Source organism: Rhipicephalus microplus, chromosome 4 (genome assembly GCF_043290135.1).
Source record: "Rhipicephalus microplus isolate Deutch F79 chromosome 4, USDA_Rmic, whole genome shotgun sequence".
Classification (NCBI taxonomy): domain Eukaryota; kingdom Metazoa; phylum Arthropoda; class Arachnida; order Ixodida; family Ixodidae; genus Rhipicephalus; species Rhipicephalus microplus.
The window spans coordinates 87,919,108-87,941,782 of record NC_134703.1 but is presented as its reverse complement, the minus strand read 5'-3'; the positions used below and the strand labels follow the sequence as shown (position 1 = coordinate 87,941,782).

The 22,675-nt window shown below is 45.0% G+C and overlaps 3 protein-coding genes across 3 annotated transcripts in view; 2 read left to right on the top strand and 1 right to left on the bottom strand.

Annotated features, from left to right (window-relative positions):
* LOC119172191 (beta-mannosidase) overlaps positions 1-22,675 on the top strand; it is a 236,281-nt gene that overhangs the window by 66,724 nt on the left and 146,882 nt on the right. The gene's annotated exons all lie outside the window — the stretch shown is intronic.
* The window catches only part of LOC119172190 (uncharacterized), a 168,861-nt gene that overhangs the window by 139,561 nt on the left and 6,625 nt on the right, over positions 1-22,675 (bottom strand). The window lies entirely within an intron of this gene.
* LOC142814380 (uncharacterized) lies at positions 4,959-18,517 on the top strand. Its single transcript, XM_075893114.1, has 2 exons — positions 4,959-7,113; positions 18,372-18,517. The coding sequence occupies exons 1-2, from the start codon at positions 5,151-5,153 to the stop codon at positions 18,515-18,517; spliced, it is 2,109 nt and encodes a 702-aa protein (XP_075749229.1). The 5' UTR covers positions 4,959-5,150.

Here is a 22,675-nt window from a genome sequence, read left to right as displayed (position 1 = left end):
GAAATTCAACAGGCAAGGAAGCAAAGGAAGTCTGTTGGTTGTCAATAAGCTATTGTCTGTTAGTTTTTCATTATGACATAACCCTGTACAAAAAACACCCCTTTAAATTCCTTTCTTTCGTTCATTTTCTGTTGAAACTTTCGCGCGAAACTTAACACTCTCATCCAGACATCATTTGACTAACGGGAACCCTGCACCCATGAATCAAAGACTACATTTGTGTAACATACATCCATGTGAACCGAAAACAACACTTGCGCACCATGCCATCTGTCCTTTCGATACAGCACTACTCGGTAAGCTTACTAATCTTTCCAGGAAGAAAGCAGAGAAACAAATTGAAAAAGACTAAGTGGGAAGGATGAGGCAAGTGAATTCATTACGGGCCTCGCCCAAACACCTGCCAGTTCCACTGAACCGCGGCACTCGAATGCGATGCCCATCGCTTACAAGGGACACGCTAGCCAGCCGACTGACTTTGATTCGCAACCACAAGGGTGCTCTCGCTTCTATCATTCTTCTCTCATGGCCGAGACGGAACAAAAGCTCGCAATACGGTCCGACCAGTTGGGACACAAATGAATACAAATAGAGGGAAAGAGGCAATGCTTGGATGCTAACCGAATAAAGAACCCGCCTTGAGGAACCAAGGTCAGAATGGGGTCTATGGTCGTAATCTTCATAAAGAAGAAAAACGACCGCCGTTTCGAGATCAACAGACCGATGGCTGCCGAGTGTGTGCAGGCCGGGCACGTCTCGCAGCAAATTACGTGCTCGCGGTCGACCACTGGCTTCCCTTGCTTCGACCTGTTCCAGCACAGAGACGGCTGGTTGAGGCCGCGCACAACGGCACACATACGGCCATCAAAAACGTCCGCGCAGCGACAGGGAGAGACAGCTTGTTCCGCTCACAGCGTGGTAGCTACTGCGACATTACAATGGGGGGAGGGGGGTAGGTTAGGAAAGAGGGGCACTGTCATTGGTAAAGAACATACACAAACCTGTGGAAGATAGACTTGGATGTGGTGAGAGCCAGTCGGATTGGGCTCTTCATTCTCGGTGACGCGCTAACGATGCGCGGCGGTGGTCGACATAAAGCCGACGTTTCCGTATGTATGTGTGGTCACGGAGCTCAGTTTTGTTGGAACAAGGATGGAAGAAACATAGCCCCGGTGCCGGACGGCGGTTCCGTCGCTGTCACATCTATTCTTTGTTTGTCCACGGCTTTCAGGAGAGTGCGTCTTATGTGTGTGTTTAAATGGAAAAGACGTGAAATGACCGGGTGGAAGCCAATGGTCGAGTTGGTTGCCGTATAGTGGCCCAAGCCTCATTACCAATGAACTTCTAGCACTATAAGCACGACATACGTGAATAGAAGAGCTCTGAGTCAAGGTGTTGAGACTCTTGCTTCTGGAAAGTCTGAACTCACCGTCGTTTGGCTCTCACAACAGTCTAATGCTCAAGCGTGCGCTATAAACGAGAAGTGCGATACCGGTGCTCTCAAAGAAACTTTGCACATATTATCACTTTACTGTTCTTTCAGAGTTGTACCGCCCTTCAGTATAGAAACTTACTACACATCCTACTACCCTTGTTCACTTCACGCGGATACGTTGGGTTTACCTCTCCTCTTTCACTGTGCGTCTCTTGTTATTTTCGCGTCCCCACTCGTCAACAAGATGGAAGGAAACAGAAAGATGGAAGACCGGGATGTTGACCAGAAAAGCGTCTGGTTGGGTAGCCTTTGCTGGGAGACTGAGAAAGGGGGAATAGAAAGATGAGAAGAAGAGGAGATAAGGAAAGAAGGAAGTGGGCAGGGACGTTAGTGACGCATGCTGGACAGCACCACGACTCAAAGGCGTTTTGAGGACTTCAAGAATCTCTCATCCACGTTCCTGTCATTTTATATATTAGCGCTATTGATAATATTTATACATATTGGCTCGTGGTAGTGTAATCTCCCTTCTCCAGGATGCACAGTCTTATCGCAGGAAGATCTCGTGGATGGTGAAGACATTTCCTTTAGGTGACCTTGAGGTGCACGGGCTTAAGTCTCTTTTTCCAAGGACATGAGATATCTGCTGCGATGGTCTTTGTGGATATGATGCTCGAATCCTGACCCGAATTTTGAAGCATCAAGCCCCGGCGTCATGTTTCTGGGAAAGAGAGATGCTAAAGCTCCGTGTGATTTGATTTAGCCACACGTTAATGAACCCCGAGTGGTTGACTATTTTGTAGCACTACCCAACTGCGTCTCTCATAAATATATCGCGGTCTTGTGGCGTAAAAGTACACTAGTTATTGTAAGAAGCATACGAGCTATTTGATAGTATCCTCTAAGCGCAGTCATTGCGCTAGGTGGTATCGGCCATTTAAATCTTTAACCCTAAAATCACCAAAAGCGTCAGTAAAATTTCCGGAAGCAACTGGACTGACTGACTGCCGTCAACGGCGAGCACAAAACAGTTACTACGTCAGTTGCAACCGTGGCCTTTCTCGTCTTATACTTTTTCCTCCCCGTCTTCTCTATTATAGGGTGTAAGGTCAGGCTCGTCACTAGTCCGCCTTCAAAGTTTTTTTTACTCCATCTCTCTGTCTCATCTTTTCTTCTCTACCTTTCTTTTTTTTCTATTGCGACTATCAATCTCTGACCTTCATGTTGTAAGGGTATATCACAGTTAATAACAGCAGTGAAGTCTATCACAAGATCCTATTGTCATCCACAGCCTTTCAATGGCTTTATCGTACTCATTCTTCTCGGTAGCTCTTCTCCCAACAACACGTTTTTCCGACATGGCACACTCGCTTCCGGTGAGCCCGACATCCCTAACGACCTGAAAGAATAATTGAACGATGGCGCAAAGAGGGGAACAACATTTATTGCGACTGAACTAGTACGCGCTAGGACTACAACAGTGCGCGAGTCTGCCTGAGCAAGGTATTCTTCTCTTACGCTCCTGTGACTCTCATATCGTTTTTCCCTTGACCGTACGGACAGAACAGTTCAGTATGACGTACTCTAATTACCGATCGCTTTGCACAAGACGCAGCAAGTCTTAATGCCGATATCTCTAGCTTTCGCTTTTCCTCCGGCGATCACAAAGATAAACTTTAAAGCAATATGACGGTTCCAAACAGAGAACGAACGCTCCGAAACGAACAACCGTCGTTATCGATTGCTCATTCGCGTAAGCTTCAGCGACGCTGCGATAATTCGGTCGCTAATGCGCTTTCCTTTAAATATCGAAATGAGTCGACAATGATTGCTCCGTATGAAAGCGAGGATGAAAAGAAGGAGCAACTTGATTGCCTGAAGGAAACCTTGGGCCGGTCCACCCCGAGCTTTTAACCCCACCTTTCATACATTTCCGTTAAGTTAGGCGGCCGTCGATATTATGATTCCAAAGAACTTGCTGAACTTGTCTTCAGTGCTAATTCTTGACGGATTTGGCATTCAGTATGTTGAACGTCGTTCTACGACGTGAAAGCGTTTTTGTCCTTGCTTCGTTTTTGCAGTGAGGATGGCAATGTAGGTTAGCTACTTTACACAGAAGTGGAAAGTACCTGCATCTTTCTGCTTGTTTTCTAGCCTGTCATGAAAACTTGACCACTGGAGTGCACTCCTCACATGATATGCCTGAGAACTATAGAGATCTAAAGTGCTGCCGATCAACTCCTTCTCCCCTCCGCTGGCACACACGCACGCACAAAATAGATCGTAAAATTTAATATGACGTCCTACATGGTGTTGATGCGGGGTGCTGGTGATTCACTAGTTTGAAGCATGCAAACAAATTAAGTTGCATTTGTTGTGTCATGTATGAAGCGCGGAAATTCTGAAATATCGATGCTTCAATCTTTACGGCGAACGAAGTCGAAACACGGTGGCTTCGGGAAACGGCCTCTGCCTTTGTTTTCTCCGCATGTCGTTCTACTAGGTACGACACGCTATAAATATTTACAGAACACTTGTTTAGGAATAAATGGTAAATCCCATATTAATACGGTACAAATTGTCATTTAAAGCGTATATCTCCGGAAACATTTGAAGGAGTACGGCTTTTTATTTCGAAGTGATGAGTCCTTGTTTTCTGAGAGGACGAAGTTGTAGAAGAGCGCAGCTAAAAACTAGTACACAAGGACGGAATAGAAATATTCGTCGTCTAGCGCTGCTCTATACCGAAATGATCAACTCGAACCTACTCGCCCACCGATCCGTAATCCTGCAATTCTTTTCGAGGGGACTCGGCTTCCTTGTGAATCCGGCTTCTCGTAAAATTTTATGGCTTGATTTACATGCTGCGCAAATTGATAGTTATTTCGAAAAAACCTCTAAACGTTCTTTGCAGATCACTCCCTTGCTTTACTATCAGAGCGAAATCTTTTTTTTATTTTTGGTATCTATCTTTCTAATTGGCTTTTTCATTTGAATTAGTTTGAACAAATCAGCTCCAGTTAGCTAATTGTTGTTCTGTCTAATAGTTAAGCGAATGAAAATTCCACATTTTGTGGCTGCTTTAAAGTTAGCGAGGCGAAGTGGCTTGAAGTACCTGTTCGTTGCGTAATTTATTGACGCTGTAGCAGTAAACAATGAATAGATTCCACCACAAGTACAGCAACGACTCTATTAACCACACAAGCAAAAAAGCGAGCTGGCTTTAATGCTGTGAGAATAATGTTAGTGTAATTAATTAAGAGCAGGGCTTAGTAGATACAACCACGGTGGCCGTCTTGTGTAAGTTGTGTTCACAGCACTTTAGGCATCAACGTCTAATTTGTTGTCCTTACGCAACTACAGTGGTGGCTATTTGCTGCCTGTCATTCAAAAACAGAGCTATAATCCCTCTGTTAGCTGAAGCTGTAGTCTTTTGGATCCAGAAGACGTGCCTCTAATTACAATACAGTTCTTTGAAGTAATACGTCAAATTTTATAACCGATTCAGAAAAACAACAACAAGAATGAAGCGGTATGAGCCTTTGGACAGAAGATGAAGAAGCGCGAGGGCCGGGGCAGGAAGGAAGAGGAGGATGAAGTGAAAAATAAAGCAGATTAAGATGGACGCCAGTTCCATACTGAAGCTTTAATGCTGTTCCGTTATTTTAAGTAGGAACACTACATTATTTTGGCGCAGCCGGCCATCGAAGCCATCATGTGGGTGACGTTCTTCATAGACGAGACCTCCGAGGAGATCATCTTTTCGAAGTACCAAGTTCAAGACGAAGCAGCGGTAGACCTACCTCGTGAGCTCAGCTCGGAAGAACTCGTAAACCTGGTTGTGGAAAAGGCAGCCGTAGACACTACTGAACTACGACGGAAAGGTGCTGTGAAAGTGAACTTGCGTGTGGCGACCTTCAACGACCTAGTTCTTGAACCAGCGCGTCGAAAACACTCAGGATCACGATCTTCGACGGAAGAGGTGAGCCTCGTTTTGAAAGCTTTTCAGCTGCAACAGGAACAGATGCTTCAACAAAACCAAATAATGACATCTCTTATAAGCTCTCTGAATGCTGAGAGACCGACACCTAATTTCGTAGAACCTGATGCTTTCGACGGTGTGTCTTCAAATCCAGAAAGTTGGCTTGATTTCTACGAATATGCCGCTGGAAAAAACAAGTGGCTCTCTGATGAGGCTAAAATCACCAACATGCGCGTTTACTTGAGAGGTGTTGCGCGAAAGTGGTATGAAACATGCATTCTGGAAGACAGTGACGACTCTTGGAGCCAGTGGAGGAAAAAGTTTTTGACTGCATTCCGAAGCAATCCAGTAGAAAGATGGAACACGGCGCTTAATTTCAAGTCTGAGCAAAGCTGCCTTGTCGAGTACTTCTTTGAGAAACGCCGTCTTTTAAAGCTGGCGGAGCCTTTGCTTCCATCTACGGCCGTAGTTGCCTTAATAATGCATGGATTGCACACTAACGTGTTGAAGCAAGTGCAAATACTGTCACCAAAGACTCTAGATGACCTCCTCGCGTGTCTTCAGAACATACCATCAGCTTCGGAAACAAGCATAACCGCCGAGTCAAGCAGCTGTTTCAGTCGGAGTAAATCGGACTGGTCAAGCCACCAGAAGCGCATCACGCATCCAGGCGGGCTTCCAGCAGCTGTGACCGGCACCCGGCCCCTTCCGAAGATAACCGCCAACTTGGCAATGGGCGAAGAGAGTCGTTTCAGTGGCAGGAAGAAGCCTATCGTCGCCGAGAGGATCCTGGGAACGGTGAAGTGGTTTAATGTCAAGAACGGCTATGGCTTCATCAACCGCAACGACACTCACGAGGACATCTTCGTCCACCAGACGGCCATCACGCGCAACAACCCACAGAAGTTGCTGCGCAGCATTGGCGAAGGTGAGACCGTCGAGTTTGACGTCGTGGTCGGCGATAAGGGCTGCGAGGCAGCCAATGTGACCGGACCCGATGGTGAGCCTGTTCAGGGTAGCCCGTACGCGGCCGACAGGCGCCCGTTCCGACCCCGCTGGATTCCACGTCGCAATCAACGAAGGCGCGGGCCGGCGTCAAGGCGTGGCCGAGGGGAAGATCGAAGGGAGGAAGCAGGAAACCGAGACTCATCGCGGTCACTGCCACCGCACCAGGACCAGAGCGACCCGGCTCCTAGACGGTGGATCATGGACGGCGTGGGGAGGCCCTACCCTTGGCGATACAACCAGCGTTTCAGAGGAGTGCCACGAGCACCTCCGCGAGCCCCACCACCGCCACCGCTTCCACCGCAGCGTTTCATTGTCGATGAGCCACGGCCAGCGTACGCCGAAGAGGAGGTTTTCAACGAACCCCCACCCCGGCGCCCTCCACGGCGGTTCCGTGGCCGCTACTTTTGTCGGCGACGTGGCCGCTCGCGAAGCAACATGGAAGCAGTAGGACAAAACGGCTCTGGTGGTGGCCGTTTTCAGAGCAACCTGGAAATGACAGGACGGAACAGCTCCGGAAGAAATCTCGAAGAAGGAGTACGGGGAGGTAACGGCGGAAGTGGCAACAGGAGCCAGGAGGACTTCCAGGACAGAGGGAGTGCCCCTTCGTGGCAACGACCTCCTCCGATGTACCGACACCCAAGGTCCCACCGACGCAGAACGAAGTCACCATCCAAGAAGGCCGGGGCCCGTAATCGACGCGAGAACGAGGCGAGCAGCGGCGGAGACTCATTGGAGAGCGTGCAAAGCACTGAGAAGGAGCCTATTTCACCAGAAGAACCAGGACACTCGGCACCGACGGCTCCACCGCCGTCATCACCACCACCGCCACCACACGACGGCTTTTGGCGTACCTACAACAAGTTGGTCAAGAGGTTTACGTGGCCTCACATGAAGAAAGACGTTAGTCAGTACGTTCGTTCATGCCATGTGTGTCAAGTACACAAAGTCAAGTATAAACAGCCTACGGACACCATGATACTACCTTGCCACTCGAACGTGCCTTTTGAAGTAGTTCACCTGGATTTCGCCGAACTTAACAAGAAACGGGAAGGAGTCAGAAAAACGCAAGCTTTTCTGCTGGCCATAGATGAATGCACCAGGATGGTCGCGGCACGAGCAGGAAAAGAAGATGCAAATAGCGTCATAACCCTTCTCGAAAGGGACATGTTTAGAACTACGCGGACAATCGTATGCGATAACGGCGCCGCGTTCAAGAGTGAAAAGCTAGTAAGATGGGCTCGAGATCACAATGTATCGATCAAGTTCTGTGCGCCATACCATCCTGCGGCGAATGGGCTTGCAGAACGTGCCATACGGGACGTGAAACAATACATCAAGATGTACGATAGTTTTCCTGGGGGATGGAAATGTTCTTTAGAAGCAGCCGTAAAACATCATAACCGATCCTACACAAGTGGCTTGGGGTGCAGTCCACAGTACGCTTCTACAGGAGAGACCCCTATTCTGCAGGCAGACCGTGAGTTGGGACTCTTGGAAAACCTCAAGATTGTCGAGGAGAGGCAACAAAAATCACAGGAGGAGAGGTACCGAAAACGAATGAAAAAGAATTTCGACAAGAGGCATCGAGCAGACATGCCAGACATTCAAGTCACCGACCTCGTACTAGTGAGAAAAGGAATAAGAGATTCCAGTGCCAAATTTTATGGGCCTTACTCTGTGACCAAGACAGCCACCCAGAACGGAATTTTGAAGACTGTCTGGTACACTGGTGAACGTGGATCTGTTGAATGTGCTTCAATTGGGAATGTCTTCAAGTATTACCCCAGGAGGGGTAATTAAAAGAAAGCGGGAAGGGTGAAGCGGTATGAGCCTTTGGACAGAAGATGAAGAAGCGCGAGGGCCGGGGCAGGAAGGAAGAGGAGGATGAAGTGAAAAATAAAGCAGATTAAGATGGACGCCAGTTCCATACTGAAGCTTTAATGCTGTTCCGTTATTTTAAGTAGGAACACTACAAAGAATATACCTGTTAGTGACTGCGTACATCAAGTGGAGGTGGATACATTCTTATGAAATGTCTGTAAGCGCCCGTCAGTGATTTTAGAAAGATTACGAGTGCCTCACTGTACCGAGAATCTTTCAGAACTACCTAAATTTCAATCACTGTGGCCTTAATGTTACAATACGTATAACGGCAGTAACCTCGATATGATCATAATCATACCTTAACCAGAAGAGATTCTAATGCACTCTGTTTTAATCTAATAGGGACACAATTATTAATAGTATATTGAGCAATACATGCACTTTAGCTTTTGTTTACTGTTTTTGTACAAAATAAATCCGTGCTTATGAAAACATATGCATATACAGATGCACATGCTTTCAGTGCATGTGCACCTGCGTTGCATATGTTTTTAGGCATTCACAATAGTTTAACTTATTCGTAGGTTGGGGTATTGTTTGAATAGTATGGCGCAGCGAGACAGAGACGCTTTGGAGGGAATCTCGACTGATGTTACACATTAATTATGCACATAAATGGCAGCTGTGGCATCGCCATACACTTCACTAAAACGAAGTTCATAATAAAATAAATCAATATTGTGAGTTACGATAATGTTTTAACGTTTAAAAAAGCTGAGAACTAGAAAAGGTGCCAGAATTTGAATCAATATGAACTTGCCAAAACTGTGCATATAGCATTAACAATATAGCAGTATGATTTAATAAGAAAAACTGTCAAACAAGATCTGTTTACCGGGTACTCCAATGTTAAGCAAAATTTCGATAAAACTGAACGTTATTTGGGCGAAATCTATTTATATGTTTGAAAGTGTACATTATCTTGGTAAACGAGCACAATCATTAACGCAGAGTTATTTTAAATATTCTGAATAATTTATCTGCCACAGTTGTTGTATATTGATCGTAACACACACGAACACAGGTAGCAACACCACTTTGATTCTTCTTGAGCAGTTGTGTTTCGTAATATTCATAAGAAATTTTAGCACTCGTTAAACTAATCTCGCGTTCATGGACGAGGGTGTCGACATGGTGTAAGTCTCAGATTATTCAATCATAACAGAGTTAGCCATGTGTGGAATATTGATTGCTAACAGCAACGGGCTCATAAAAGACAAGTTATTGGCTCTGTGTGTACAATAGATTTTAAAGTTTGTTCAGAAACACGTTAGTGCTTACCATTCTTCCTGGCGTTTCTGCGTAATTAGATCTGTATTTTCATCACACAGGAGGACGGCGCCAGCACTACTCCCTGCTGGCTGCACCTCCGCGCTTTGAGTGTTGGTAAAAGACTTAAAATGCACCCACGACAAAGTAAGTTCTACTCAAGAGGATCAAACTGCGATTCATCTAGAGGATTTGAAACCGCAGTACAGCAAGAATGCACTCGTCGGCAGGCTCTTTATCTCCATAACAGAAACAAAGAATCTTATTTTGAAAAGGTGTGGTCTCTGAGCTCAGAGGCTTAATTTAGCAATAGATCGGTTCTTTGGGGATTACTGTGCACCACTAGGGATTCCAGGAGTCGTCCTCCTTCGAGAGATGTATTAACTAGAATATAGACATGTGCTTGTCGGGGAGAAAGGGGAGAGAAGGATGGCTGTGAATTGTTGGTTAGCTTTGTTACGAGTGGGCTGCGACCCAGTTGGCTGGACCCGAGCAGTACTACTTCGTATAGTGCATCAGAACTCCATGTGCAGTGCTCTCTCGTTTGGTGGCATCTCTTACATGGACACTGAGTGCGTCCGTAGAAACACTGGGCGCATCTCAACCACGGAGATGCACTCAAAGAGGTTAAAAAAAGTCACAGATTTGCCGCAAAGACAAAGCACTGAATTTGATAGCAACAAATTGGATTGCCGCATAAAGAATGGCAAGCAGATCGAAACGTGCCCCCTGTTTCTCACGCACAAATGACGCACGAAAAGTGCTCACAGGTAGAGATGAACGCCAATAAGTGTCTCAGTTGTTACTTCGCTGTGCCCGAAAAGCGTGCTATTTTTTCAAACGGAAACTGTGCAGCAAGTGACCTTTGTAGGCCCGGTAACTACAACAGTCAAACTACAACAGAAGCAAATGTACCACACATACTCCCAAGGGAAACTCAGCCGAGGAATCTAGTTTGATTAGTATTCATACATTGCATGAACTAAAAGACAATAAGTGAGCATAAGCTCTCTTGTAGTTCACCTGCTTCGAATTAAGGCACCTACCGGAACCCGTCAACGTTGAACTCTCAAACCTCTAGGGTACATATGACGTTTGAACATGATCGATAGCGTCTCACGTGAAGTTATTCGCAACGCCACTCGTGCACAGTCTAAAAAATTAGTTCCTAGGATGTCTGAAAGGTGCACAGGAATGTTTATGAAACGTAAGGGCTTTCATAGACCCGTTAGCTGCAAGAAACGAAAGGGCAATACAAATTTCTCCGAAGCATACCTCCCTATAGTTGACGAAAAATTATTCCTGGTCTGGAAACCGAATGAGACTCGGATTCACACATTTGTCCCTCGCAGCATTAAAATGGTAAGAAATATATGCGAATTTATCGGAAAGAAGGCGACCCCGTTAACTAAATGTTGTTACACTTCCGAAGTGAATCAAACTCTAATTCTCATCTTAGTCGAATGCCAGACAAGCACAAATTTTTGTCACTGGGGTGCTTACTGTAAATACGTAACAATTTCAAATTGTTATTACTACAGCAATTCAATACATATTGCAATACATAGATAAATATTTGAATGCAAACAAGGCATTGAAATGCGTGAATCAATCTAAACTGCTTGATATACCATCTATTTGTGTAAGGCTGACAGCTAAAGACAGCACGAAGTCAATTATGACGCGATAAAAATTGACGCCGATCTTCGATTTACACCTGAACTAAAAAAAAGAATTAACTAATTCACATGGTCTGAGAAGAAAATTGAAAACACTGTGAACACACGAATGCAATACAATAGGATGCCTATGTTGACATTTTCTTACCATCATCTTGGTTTCAATTACGCAGGTTTTCCTGGAAGCAATTGATGTGAGCATAAGCGAAATTTACTTGATATATTTTCAGGTGTTATCGCAACTCATTGGAATAATCTATGCGCGGCTTCTTGAGAACCAATTGATTCCTTTTTGTGAAGTGTCAAATATAGCTACTTCCTCGGGAAACAATGATCAGGATCTATTTGTCAGAATCTTTTTAATGAAGTCGTTCGGCATGCGACGAGGATTCTGAGAGTAGTGATATTGCACCTATATACTCCTACGATCCACTGAAATATTCTTAATATGTACGAGAAAAAGCTGGCGACTCTTAAATCGCAAAATGAGAGATTCGCACGTTTTCTATGCATCCACATTGTGACGACTTTCCTTGGTATTATAAAAGAGGCTGCTTGATTTTTTCAGCACGCTTTCCTGTGTGTCTTCGTCTCATTGCATTCGTCGCTAAACGACATTTAAACGAAACCATTCGTCGAAGTTAGCCCCAGTAAAAATATGTTTTCATTGAACTTAGTTTGATTTCGTGAATGCTTTTTCTCGCCTGGTTTTATTAACGTTTTTCAGCCTGTCGCATATCCATCGCCGTCGTTCATTTTTTCGGCGAGTCAGCAGACGTTCACAGAGAGGAAGATAGGGGCATCCTTAAGCTTCGCCTTTAGGAGTTGAACGCAATAGCAATATCCTGTCCCCTGTGCGTACTTCAAGCACTTAGTGACGAAATATCAACTTGATATGCACCCACTACGCGGACATAAGGGCACAGGCGCCATAATGTGTGTGCCTTTTGTAGCGGGTGACTGACTTTAAATCATGAAGTCCTTGTGATAATAAAACGCTCTGATGACCAATGGCAATGTACACTTGTACCACGCAATAACAGCAATATTTCCTGCTGCAATGTAAAGCAAAGTGTCAGAGCAAGCTGCTTCGCATTTACACATGGTTCCATTTAATGGGAAACGGGGTAATTTTTTTTTGTTAATGGACATCGTTCCACCAGCCTTAACAGCTACTCCGCATTTATGAGAAGATTACTATCACACTCGAATGGCTGTTGCATAAGAAACTCGGTTAGTGTTTCCTCCAAAGTACCCGAATGCGCGTTACAAAATCAAAGAACAACATTGCGCTAAACCGCACAGTATCCCTGACTGGCCACCCGACTGTGTTAAGTAGCACAAAGAACGAAGCGGGAGAAAATGAAATAGCAATGGTGAAAAAAACAAACGAAAGATATCCACAATCAACAGGAAAAGTGCGTCCGACGCAATATTGTGACTGTTATATCCAGTAATCGTTATAGGCGCATGTTTGAAAACGCAGATAAAAGCAGTAACTTTATTAAGTTATTATTTGTATACCTAATGATACATTGCATCAGTTCTGACTTTATTGATTTCCTATCGCGTAACGCTGTGTGTTCTGGAGGCTCGCGCACACTGTTTGTCGAAGCACCCAGAAGGAAGGCATACGGTCATCGTTACATACAGATGCATACATAACGACCACTAAGCAAACCGAATGTACAATAAACCAGGCTGTATCTACTGGTGATTCCTCTAACGGACGTTATGGTTCGGTGTCGCTAGGCAAGACTCCGTCTTTTTCTGTCTGTCAACTAGTCACGTTTATTTGTTTGTGTTTACGTAAGCTGGCAACATTCGCTACATCTCGAATTTCCAAGAAAGCCCCTTTTGGACGACAAAGGCACCGCTTTCAAGTCTCAGATGGAAAGGCGGCCGCCAAGGCAGGGCACGACCAGAACGGGGTGAAAGCAGATGACGTCAGCTCTATGTCACTCGGACTTTGTTCTCTTTTTCTTCTTAGTTTTTTAGTGGACGAAAGTGGTATTGCGTGACAATTCCGCGTATTTCTAAAAGGCACCTAACTAATCAAAGTGCTGTGACGGGTGCCTTTTGAGCCATCGGAAGAAGCCCAGTCAGCTGGGCGGCATCATCCACGTGTCTCCTTTTAGAGTTCGCACGTTTACCTGGAAGCCTTCTCTGCCACTCTGCTTCGCTTTCGTGCGAAGAACAACACTGATGACGTGGTTTGCTTTTGCTAGTCATTTTTTCACAGCGTTAAGGAGAAGAAGCTAATGCAACAGATCGACAGCCTAAAGTGTGGTGCCAGAAAACGTGATTTCAACGAACAGCTCCGAGCTTCGCCCTCCCCAACTACTGCAACTAGCGTCCTCCAACGACATCATCGAGCTGCTGCTTTTGCAAGCTTGATTGCAAAACCACTGCCCTTGTGTAATCAATGCAGTAAGTAATAAAAAAGAGAACAAGCCGAACTATAAGATTTGTTAGGGTTTTACGTTTCAACACCACTGTATGATATAAGGGAGGCAGCAATGGAGGGCTCCGGAAAGTTCGGCCTGTGAGTTCTTCGACGTGCACCTAATATAAGTTCGTGAGCCTATAGTATTTTACTTTAATCTAAACGCAATGGCTACTGCTGGTATTTGATCTTGTGACATCCAGGTCAGTAGTTGAGTACCATAAACACTCACCATCGCGGGTGAAGAAACAGGGAAGAGAAAATACAGCTACGTTAAGCAGTATAATAAAGAAGCTGGTATGCCCCCATACACCGGGGAAAGTAATAGTGGGGCTTGAAAAGTAGAGAGAAAGAGAAAAAAAATGGGGGGGGGGGATAACGTTAACAAAATGTCACCGTCGTCACAGTGACAGCAGCGTTGTTGGTCTATAACCACCGGAGCAAGTCTGTTGTCATCAAAAATTTCAACAGTGTCTTCGTTGCATGATTTATGATGTGTACGTGAATATGTACGAAATTATACACGTTTATCAATTGTTACTTATTCACTGCTCTTAAGGTGCACGTTAATAAGGTTTCACGTTAACAGACGGGGTCGGTCAGACTATAGACTAGGCACTATAGTCAGACTGGAACGAGATACGCACGTCTCCCTTCTTGTATGATTGGGCACGTTGGACACAGTGATGCTACGCAAGCAAAGCGTCAGCGCTATAGAGCCCGACGCGAAGTGTGACCGGCGGTTGTTGGCGGGCCCCGATGGCAACCTGACTCCTTGCCAAGGCACGGACGGATAGATGGACGCGAGCATGAGGCATTAAAGGCGTTCGCCTTAAAAATATTCATCTACAGGCCTGCGAATGGGCGGAGGGCCACGGTCTTCCAGTCCCGGCGTGGACGCGGCCAGCAACTGCGGCGGACCCCACTTAGGGGGGTGTCTGATCAGTTCTCTAGGACCAAATGAAGTTGATTTCACTTCCGACTAGCGCCGCATCAAGCTTTGTTGAACTCAAGCTCCACCCACAAAACTACAATGAGCCTGCTTTTCACTCCTTTAAAAGAAATTATATTCTTTTTGTCGGCTAACGTAATCATTAAGTATACCGAAAAAAACAAAAAAAGGTTTTATGTTCCGACTGAACAGTTATTTCTGGAGAAGCACCAACGTTAGAATCTATTTCGTAACTTGTGACGATCAAGTTCTCTAGCCTAAACCAGTGATAGGAATATGTATGTATCTGTACATTGTGATTCCAATCATACCAGTTGGTTCGGTGACTTTTCAATACGCTCGCAGAAAAACAATTCCAGAAGAATAGAGTAATGCGCAAATGTCATTGCCAGCAGAGCCTCATGAGGGCCTCATTAGGTGTGAGTCCCACATGATGGTTTTAAGCTCTACCTTATAGTAGAGTACCAAGTACTTGAAATCGTCAACCACTTTTAAATGCGAAGCATTTCTTAGCGAACTTCGCCGACTTAGAGCGTATCTATCTATCTATCTATCTATCTATCTATCTATCTATCTATCTATCTATCTATCTATCTATCTATCTATCTATCTATCTATCTATCTATCTATCTATCTATCTATCTATCTATCTATCTATCTATCTATCTATCTATCTATCTATCTATCTATCTATCTATCTATCTATCTATCTATCTATCTATCTATCTATCTATTTATATATTTATCTATCTATCTATCTATCTATCTATCTATCTATCTATCTATCTATCTATCTATCTATCTATCTATCTATCTATCTAGCCGCTTAAAATTGGGTGCTCTCGTTGTCACCCTCTTAACTCGGCGCTAACCACAATTAGCATGGAAAGGTAAGATTGCTTGAGGAATATGACGTGCTGGTCAAGACATGAATAATGTCGCAATCCCGTCGTGTACGTCGTCAAACACTTCCTGCCAGACAGTGGCACATACCCATGGGCGCATATGTGCCGCTGGCATGCGGGTATGTGCCACAGGGAATTGTCACTTATACACACACAGGAACGACTATAGTACACATGGACAATTTTAACGCGTGAGCGTTAAGCAATACCCGACATCTTAGCGCCGACCCAACGAAGGCATAGAAGAAATGTCAGTGTTAAGAGAAACCTGACAGAGGCAGCGTTGATCCCCCCCCCAACGAATGCAAATAATAAATTTCAGGGTCCTAGCAGGAATCAAACCCAAGCGTTTTGCGTGACAGTCAAGCATTATACCATAGAGCTATATACGCCAGGTCTCGAAACTACTTTTCAAATAGACGCTAATCTTAGTGAAGCATCGATAGTGGTTGCAGTGCTGCCTACCGAATTTTATAAACATTATATATGTATTCCTATGATACAGCCATCACGTCCGGTTAACGTCAATTGTAGTTAGTTGCCATGCACTGAAGTTGATTTATGTAGCACTGTCCAGGGCCAGCACCTTCGCGAGCCTCCGCGCTTCATATCAGTTTCTGATGTTCTAATACGCATGGTCCAGGTGACATCGTTGCGCAAATGCAAACAACTGGTTATATAAACATCTGCAACTTTTCAACATATATCTGTGCGTGAAACGTTTGTACATATATTTAGCGCCATTTGATGACGTGTCGCTGAGTATAAAAAGCTGCAACACGGTCACCTTTCCTCCGCTTGCTTCGCATAACGTCGATTCCCAGATACGTGGGATCTGCCTAATTTTTTTTCGGAACGCATCATGAGAAAATACCAATGCTTGTCTTTGCGCCGAGAAAACACGACGTAGTAGTTTTAATGACGAAAATTTATTACGAGACAAAACTTTGTACCGTAACCATTTATTTACACATTCATCAGTATCTGTTTGTGTTGTCATTGTAACTGACGGCCATAATCTCAGCGTCCTATCACAAACATTACAAACACGCTGACAGCACTAACGCTACAAATGTGTTTCAAACGCACTGCATTGAAATGGTGGCAAGTCGCGTCCAAGTAAAGGAGGTGGGTGCTCCGGTTGCTAGGGGCGAGGAAAAGCGCGCACGCCCGCAGCTGTTGCTGTGAGCTGCTGACACCGAAGCGTGACATGGTGGGGGCTCCGGTTGCAAGCGACGGGCGCACCCACAGCTGTTGCTATGAGAGAGGGAAGTGGATGGATCACGATGGACGCCTGACTTAGCCCGACTAAGAAATGCATTCGCATTCAAAAGAAGCAGCACGCTATATGCTGTGGATGATTCGGCATGCTTTGGCATCTCGCTGCCGTAGTTGTATTTGTGGTGAGGCACCACGTGAAATACTCTCTTCATCCCTTCAGAATTTTCGTCAACAGGTTCTCATCAAGTGTGAGGCCCACGGGATGGCTTTATGCTCTCCTGTAGTAAAGTACGAAGCATTCAATATTATTAAACATTTTTTCTAGGCACATACGGTAAGAATTTTTATTATAGCCTTCATGTAGTGGCCCATAAAGCGTTAGCTGCAATAATTACGCCTTGAAGTCGTCGAAATTATTGCCTACAACGTCTCATGAAAAGCGGGCCGCGGAACGGCTCTTAAGACGACAGTCTTACTTGCGATACTTCAACGGAAAAAATTTTGTCTGTCTGTCTGTCTGTCTGTCTGTCTGTATACCGAAACGGCTCAAGTACGGCCCTGTTCTCAGCGCTCACCAATATTGCTCAGGTTTCTACGTGCGTACTTGTGCGATTGCGGAATAAAAACAAATATTACGCATATATGAGGCACAATATCATCACGCCAATATTCTGAGGCGTGTTTCTCTATAGTTGAAGAGGCGTATATAAGTAATTCTAAGAACAGCAGCGTTTATTACGCTGCGCTGACAATGTGACGCTATGCACAAAACTTCAAGCTTCCTACGCTTTGCTAAGACTATACGGTGCAGCCACCTACCTTGAAACCTGCAAAATGTGGTCTTCCGAATTGGTGGTAGTGGTTAGAAAAATAAGGCGCCTAATTTCTGCTGCCTGGCAGAAAGCACGGCATAGCGCCTATTGTGCGCACACGCTGCGCCCTCAATATAATGGAAGCCACCCCTTCGTTTTTTATTGGAAATTACCGCCAGATAGCACTCATGTCTCACACAGCGCCTCTAGAATCCCCATCACCGATTTTGTTTTGCACAAAACATTAAAGAAATGTTTATTCTATTCAGTCTCTCCAGACTATCGTCGTTTGTAGTCAAACATGCAGATGTGGGGCAATTTTTTCGCTCTCCTATGGTAGGGTACCAAGTACTCTAAATCGTTAATACTTTTTTTCAACACATTGTTCTTACGGGACGTCTTCATGATCTCCCATAGTATTAGAGTACCAAGTAGTAAAAACTGTTAACCGCTTTTCTAAACACTCTTTTTGCACTGAAAAAATAAAATGATCACGGTGGAGTCTTCCGAGCTTTTCTACAAAATCTTCGTTGTTTTCCTTCGTTCTTTCTTAAAAAAAAAAACTTACGCTGACCATATCGCTTTTGTGTCAATACCAAATTCTACTAAGATATTAGGTGAGTACCTCCTTACAAAGTGTTCGAAGCCAGACAATATTGTTACGCACATGGACGAAGACAACAAAGACTACGATCTCCTTTGACGGTCTCCTTCAAGTGTAACAATAGGATTATGAAGATCTGTTACTCAATTAGCAGAAAGGTTCTCTGCCTTTCAGAGCGCGTGGGGTGGGGGTGGGAACCAAACTTATATGATGGCCTTGATGCCGTGGGCCCTGACCACGTCTTCAGCCTGCCATGCTTGGGATTGCGAGTGGGAGCTGAGACACGTGGTCTTCATCCTGCGGGCATATTCATGGCATAGGGATCAAGTCTGCCCTGTTATCACAAAATTTCCGCTTGTTTGGATGAAGTGCTGGCTCACAGTCGTTAAATGTCACCGGACTTGGGAACGTATGCGTTAGAAGTATATGGGTGCCACGCCACCGCCTGTGTTTTGTTCAGTGACAAGTGGGCTGGAAGATCAATTTTCGTGATTAGCCTGTAATACTGCATGACATCTCTGTAAGTGGTCAGCAGTTCAAATCTCTCATCGTCCTCCCAGCTCGGCCAGGGAAATCCACATGTTCGGCCTGTGAGTCTTAAAGCTATAGAGTGGAGGCTCATTGCCGAGTAAGAAAGGGTGAGCATGTGCCCAGACTATATCTATTGTTCGTTGCTCTTTTTGTTCAGCCAATATTCTTGAAGCTTTTCGTGATATTCGCTCTTGTGCAAAGTTTCTCGCAAGTATTTGCGAGTCGCAAACGATTAGTGAGGCGGGTCGATGCTATGACCAGTACATTAGCTGCTTCTTCTGTCTCCTCTGCAAAGCTCGTTCTTACCGAGACGCTGACCTTATGATTTCCCTTGTTGTTAACTGCTGCTAAAGTCATGCTGTCATTTCCTTTGTATTTGGCGGCTTCTACGTATGTTGCTTCCAGTAAACCTTTTTATCTGTTATGTATATTTTCTGGCTCTTTCTGATCTCTTTGCCTCATGATGGTCGGGTAAATGTTTTTGGTATCAGTAAACTTACTAAACATTTCCTTATCTCATACGGGATATCTTTTTTGGTGCCAGATTCGTTTGCGTAGTTAATCCCAGTTCCTCTGGTATAGTTTTGCCTGTTTTACTGTGCGTTAGCTGTACGTACTGTGCGATCCTCTAGCCCTCTATAAGCTTTTTTGACGCGTTGTGAGGCACTAATTCAAAATTATCTTTTTTAGTAGTGTTACAATGGTTATGAGTCTCTTTTTTTTCTGGCAATGTAGTCGCTTCGCTGTCGGGGTTCAGGGTAGACTAGCTTCCAGGTTCTCGCTCTGCGAAGTTCGCGGACGCGGGTTAGAATGCTGGCCATGGCTGTCGTATTTCCATGGGGATGGAATACAAGTACACCCATGTACTGCAATTGAAAAGTTATTGACCATTTACATGAAGGGTACCTTGGTGGTATGCGAAGGAGCAGCGGTGCGCACGGAGTTGACCCGGTTGAAACGGGTGTCGACGCTGGTGCTAAAAGAACGGTTTGCAGCGAAACTCGGTGTAGTGTTTACTCGAGTAAACGTTTGTTTGAAACGCGAGGACACGGGATCGGATTGGGTTTCGTTTGTCACCACCGAAAAATGAGCCGAAAGAGTGTTTTCCCTTGACGTGCAGTCGAGCGTTGCGGGCGGTGGAGAGAGTGAAGCGAGCTAGACATGTGTTGCGAGCCGTTGGAGGAGCCGGCATCTGTGGGTGCTGCGACAAGCATGGGGGAGGAAGAGAGGGACGTCAGCACACATTTGAGAGGAAAGCATGTGAGGGGAGCATGACGTCAATACGCAGCTGTGGCCGGACTTACTTAGCACCGCTCCAACACCTGCGGTGAGGGAAGCGCATTGCGTCGCGTTCGTACGGACACACGTACGCACTGCGTTACACACGTGAGTCAACCAGCTGCTTCGCCCTAATACAACGTCCCCACCACGGTTTACCTCATTGTGCAGTCGTGGTACCTGCCGCGGTGGTCTAGCGGTTATGGTGCTTCATAGTTGACCCACAAGTCGCGAAATCAAATCCCAGGCCGCAGTGACCACGTATTTGATAGAAGCGAACATGCTTGATGCTCGTGTATTTAGGTGCACTACAGAACACAGGGTGTTTGAAATTTCCATAGCACTCTCCTACAGCGTCTGTCAGTATCATAATGTGGTGTCGGAATGCGAAAATTTAACAGGTAATATATATTATGAAGTCGTGGTTTTGGCACATGAAATCCCGGAATTTGACATGTCTATTGTTAAAGAAACTTTTTTAAAATACATGCGACGGCAAACGTAATTACATAAGAAATCTGTCACGCAGATCATAGTAGTTCATCTGACCAGTTTGTCTATTTTCACGTCTTCGTTTTTTGTCTATTAAAGCTTATAAGGAAGTCATAATTATTTATCGGCTATAAAATTTAAAGAACAGAAGAAAAAAACCTGTTTGGAGAAGTCGACAGAACGTTTTGCCTGATCGATCTTCAAAGAAAGAAAGCAAGAGGACGTGTCAAAAAGCAAGGAATTCAGAGAATGGCATGAATATCGTCAGGGTCTAATAAAAGAAGTAGTATACGTTCATTTGGAGAAGATGTTCCTGCCACAGCGGTCTATATACCTGAGCTCCTGTCTGCCCAATCAGGATATCGGAGAAAATGGGAGACTTAAAGATATCGCTTCCGTTGATAATAAAAAAAATAATGAGAACCAACACATCGCTGACTATTTACTTCGCAAATACGAGACTTCACTGATTGCAGTAGCTACGACGTGAGGGCTTCATTCCTCGGGAATTCGGGCTCGCCCACGTTCGTCGCTTTAATGAATAGGCGACGTTCGAGACTCAAGGGAGGATAACTTCGGGAACGGTGGTGGCACGGCTGGGCGTTTTTGAAAACGCTCCCGGCTCCTAAGTTCTCGAAAAGGGTTCCGGCGATATGATGCGAATGTGTGAAATGAAATGTTCCCGACAGGCAGCTGACGGTGGTGTTCGTATCGCTTCACAGGCTCCACTGATATTGAGTGTGGTTCTGGTTCCGTGTATGCCTGCCCCAGCTTACGGGAATCTCGGGAACAGAATATTAGGGCGAAAGCTTCATGCTAAAATAAGCATTGGAATAGTTATCCTTTGCCTCTTTCCTCCTCCCGGAAAAAGTAAGCAGGGGTTGTGCCCCTCCCGGTGGCAGTTGCCAGCTTGTTCTCCCTCTTTTTTTCGGTGTTCTTGAGTATTCGTGTACGCATATAAAATAAACAAATAAATAACAAGAAGATGTGCAGCACATGTCTTCGACATACGTCCTGCATTTGCGCATGTCCTGCATTCGGACAAGCGTGGACGTTCTACTTGTGTTTAGATACGTAAGGTGGTTGCAGACTCGAAGGTTCTTCGATGCCGCAGGTCCCTCGGGTTTAGTGGCGTAAACTCGAGTGATGCGAAATATTTTCACTTTGGGATGGCGACACCACATTACGTCTTGTGGCATCGCTAAGATGTTACAGAAGGAGATATCACGCGATATTGTGATCACAGATCTTCGTCAAAACTGGTCCGTTGACGGAGGCAATGCAAAGTTTTGAGTGCTGCAGAAAGAGTTCTAATTGCAAGAACCACGTTATGCGGAAAAGCTTTTCAGGTGGTTTCAGTACAGTCAACTGAGAAGACAAAGCAGGATAATGCTTTCACCTCCTTGTGTTGGGGAAGTTCATGAAGAACCATGTGGGCTTTTATATATAACGTCATGTACTGGTGCAATTAAAATTCTGCGTGATGCAACTGCGCTGAAAGTTTTTAGTATGCGCAACTATTTGTCTTTTTTTTTTCTTGTGTATGTCAAGTCATATAGAACATTTGGCTTGTAGCGTGTACTCGAGCATTAAAGAACGGGGCTTGCCGGAGCTATATCTGGTTGCACATTGTGAGGCACGCTTCCGGCCAAATGCACTGACAATAACATAGGAAGAACAACAGCGGTGCGTTATTTTTCTTCCTGTGTCATTGTCAGTGCCTTTGGCTGAAATAATCCTGATCATATGACTTTCATTTGCTTATGAAAACTGGCGCTCGAATGTTGGTGACTCATGCTGTTGGAGTGTACAGGAATCGCACGTCGTCTTCGGTTGTACTGTATGACATATTTTGTGCGCTCTTTATTATTTTCAGTAGAAGATATCTTGTTCGCTGAGTGGAAAGGAGTAGCTGGTGCAGAACGTATAAGACTACTCATCGTTTCAAACAACAAAATACAACGAAATATATCGTGTGCATGGGTAAATGGTTGCGTGAAAACCCCAGCGTGCTTCTGGCGCACGCGATCAATACTGCACGATTTTGCGCCGCATTGTGCTTTTATTTCGGAGGATTCGCCTGCCGCGATAATGTTGACACAGGCTGTGCAATATTCCGAAACGCTTTATCGAGGAACGTCACGCAAAGCGTGTCAAGGGCTTACTCGACCCCACAG

What these genes read in the sequence shown, in the direction of transcription:
- LOC142814380 (XM_075893114.1), top strand. Translation starts at nt 5,151, where the DNA reads ATGTGGGTGACGTTCTTCATAGACGAGACCTCCGAGGAGATCATCTTT. An exon ending in ATCCAAGAAGGCCGGGGCCC is followed by an intron (nt 7,114 to 18,371) that starts GTAATCGACGCG and finishes TCTGCCTTTCAG; the next exon opens with AGCGCGTGGGGTGGGGGTGG.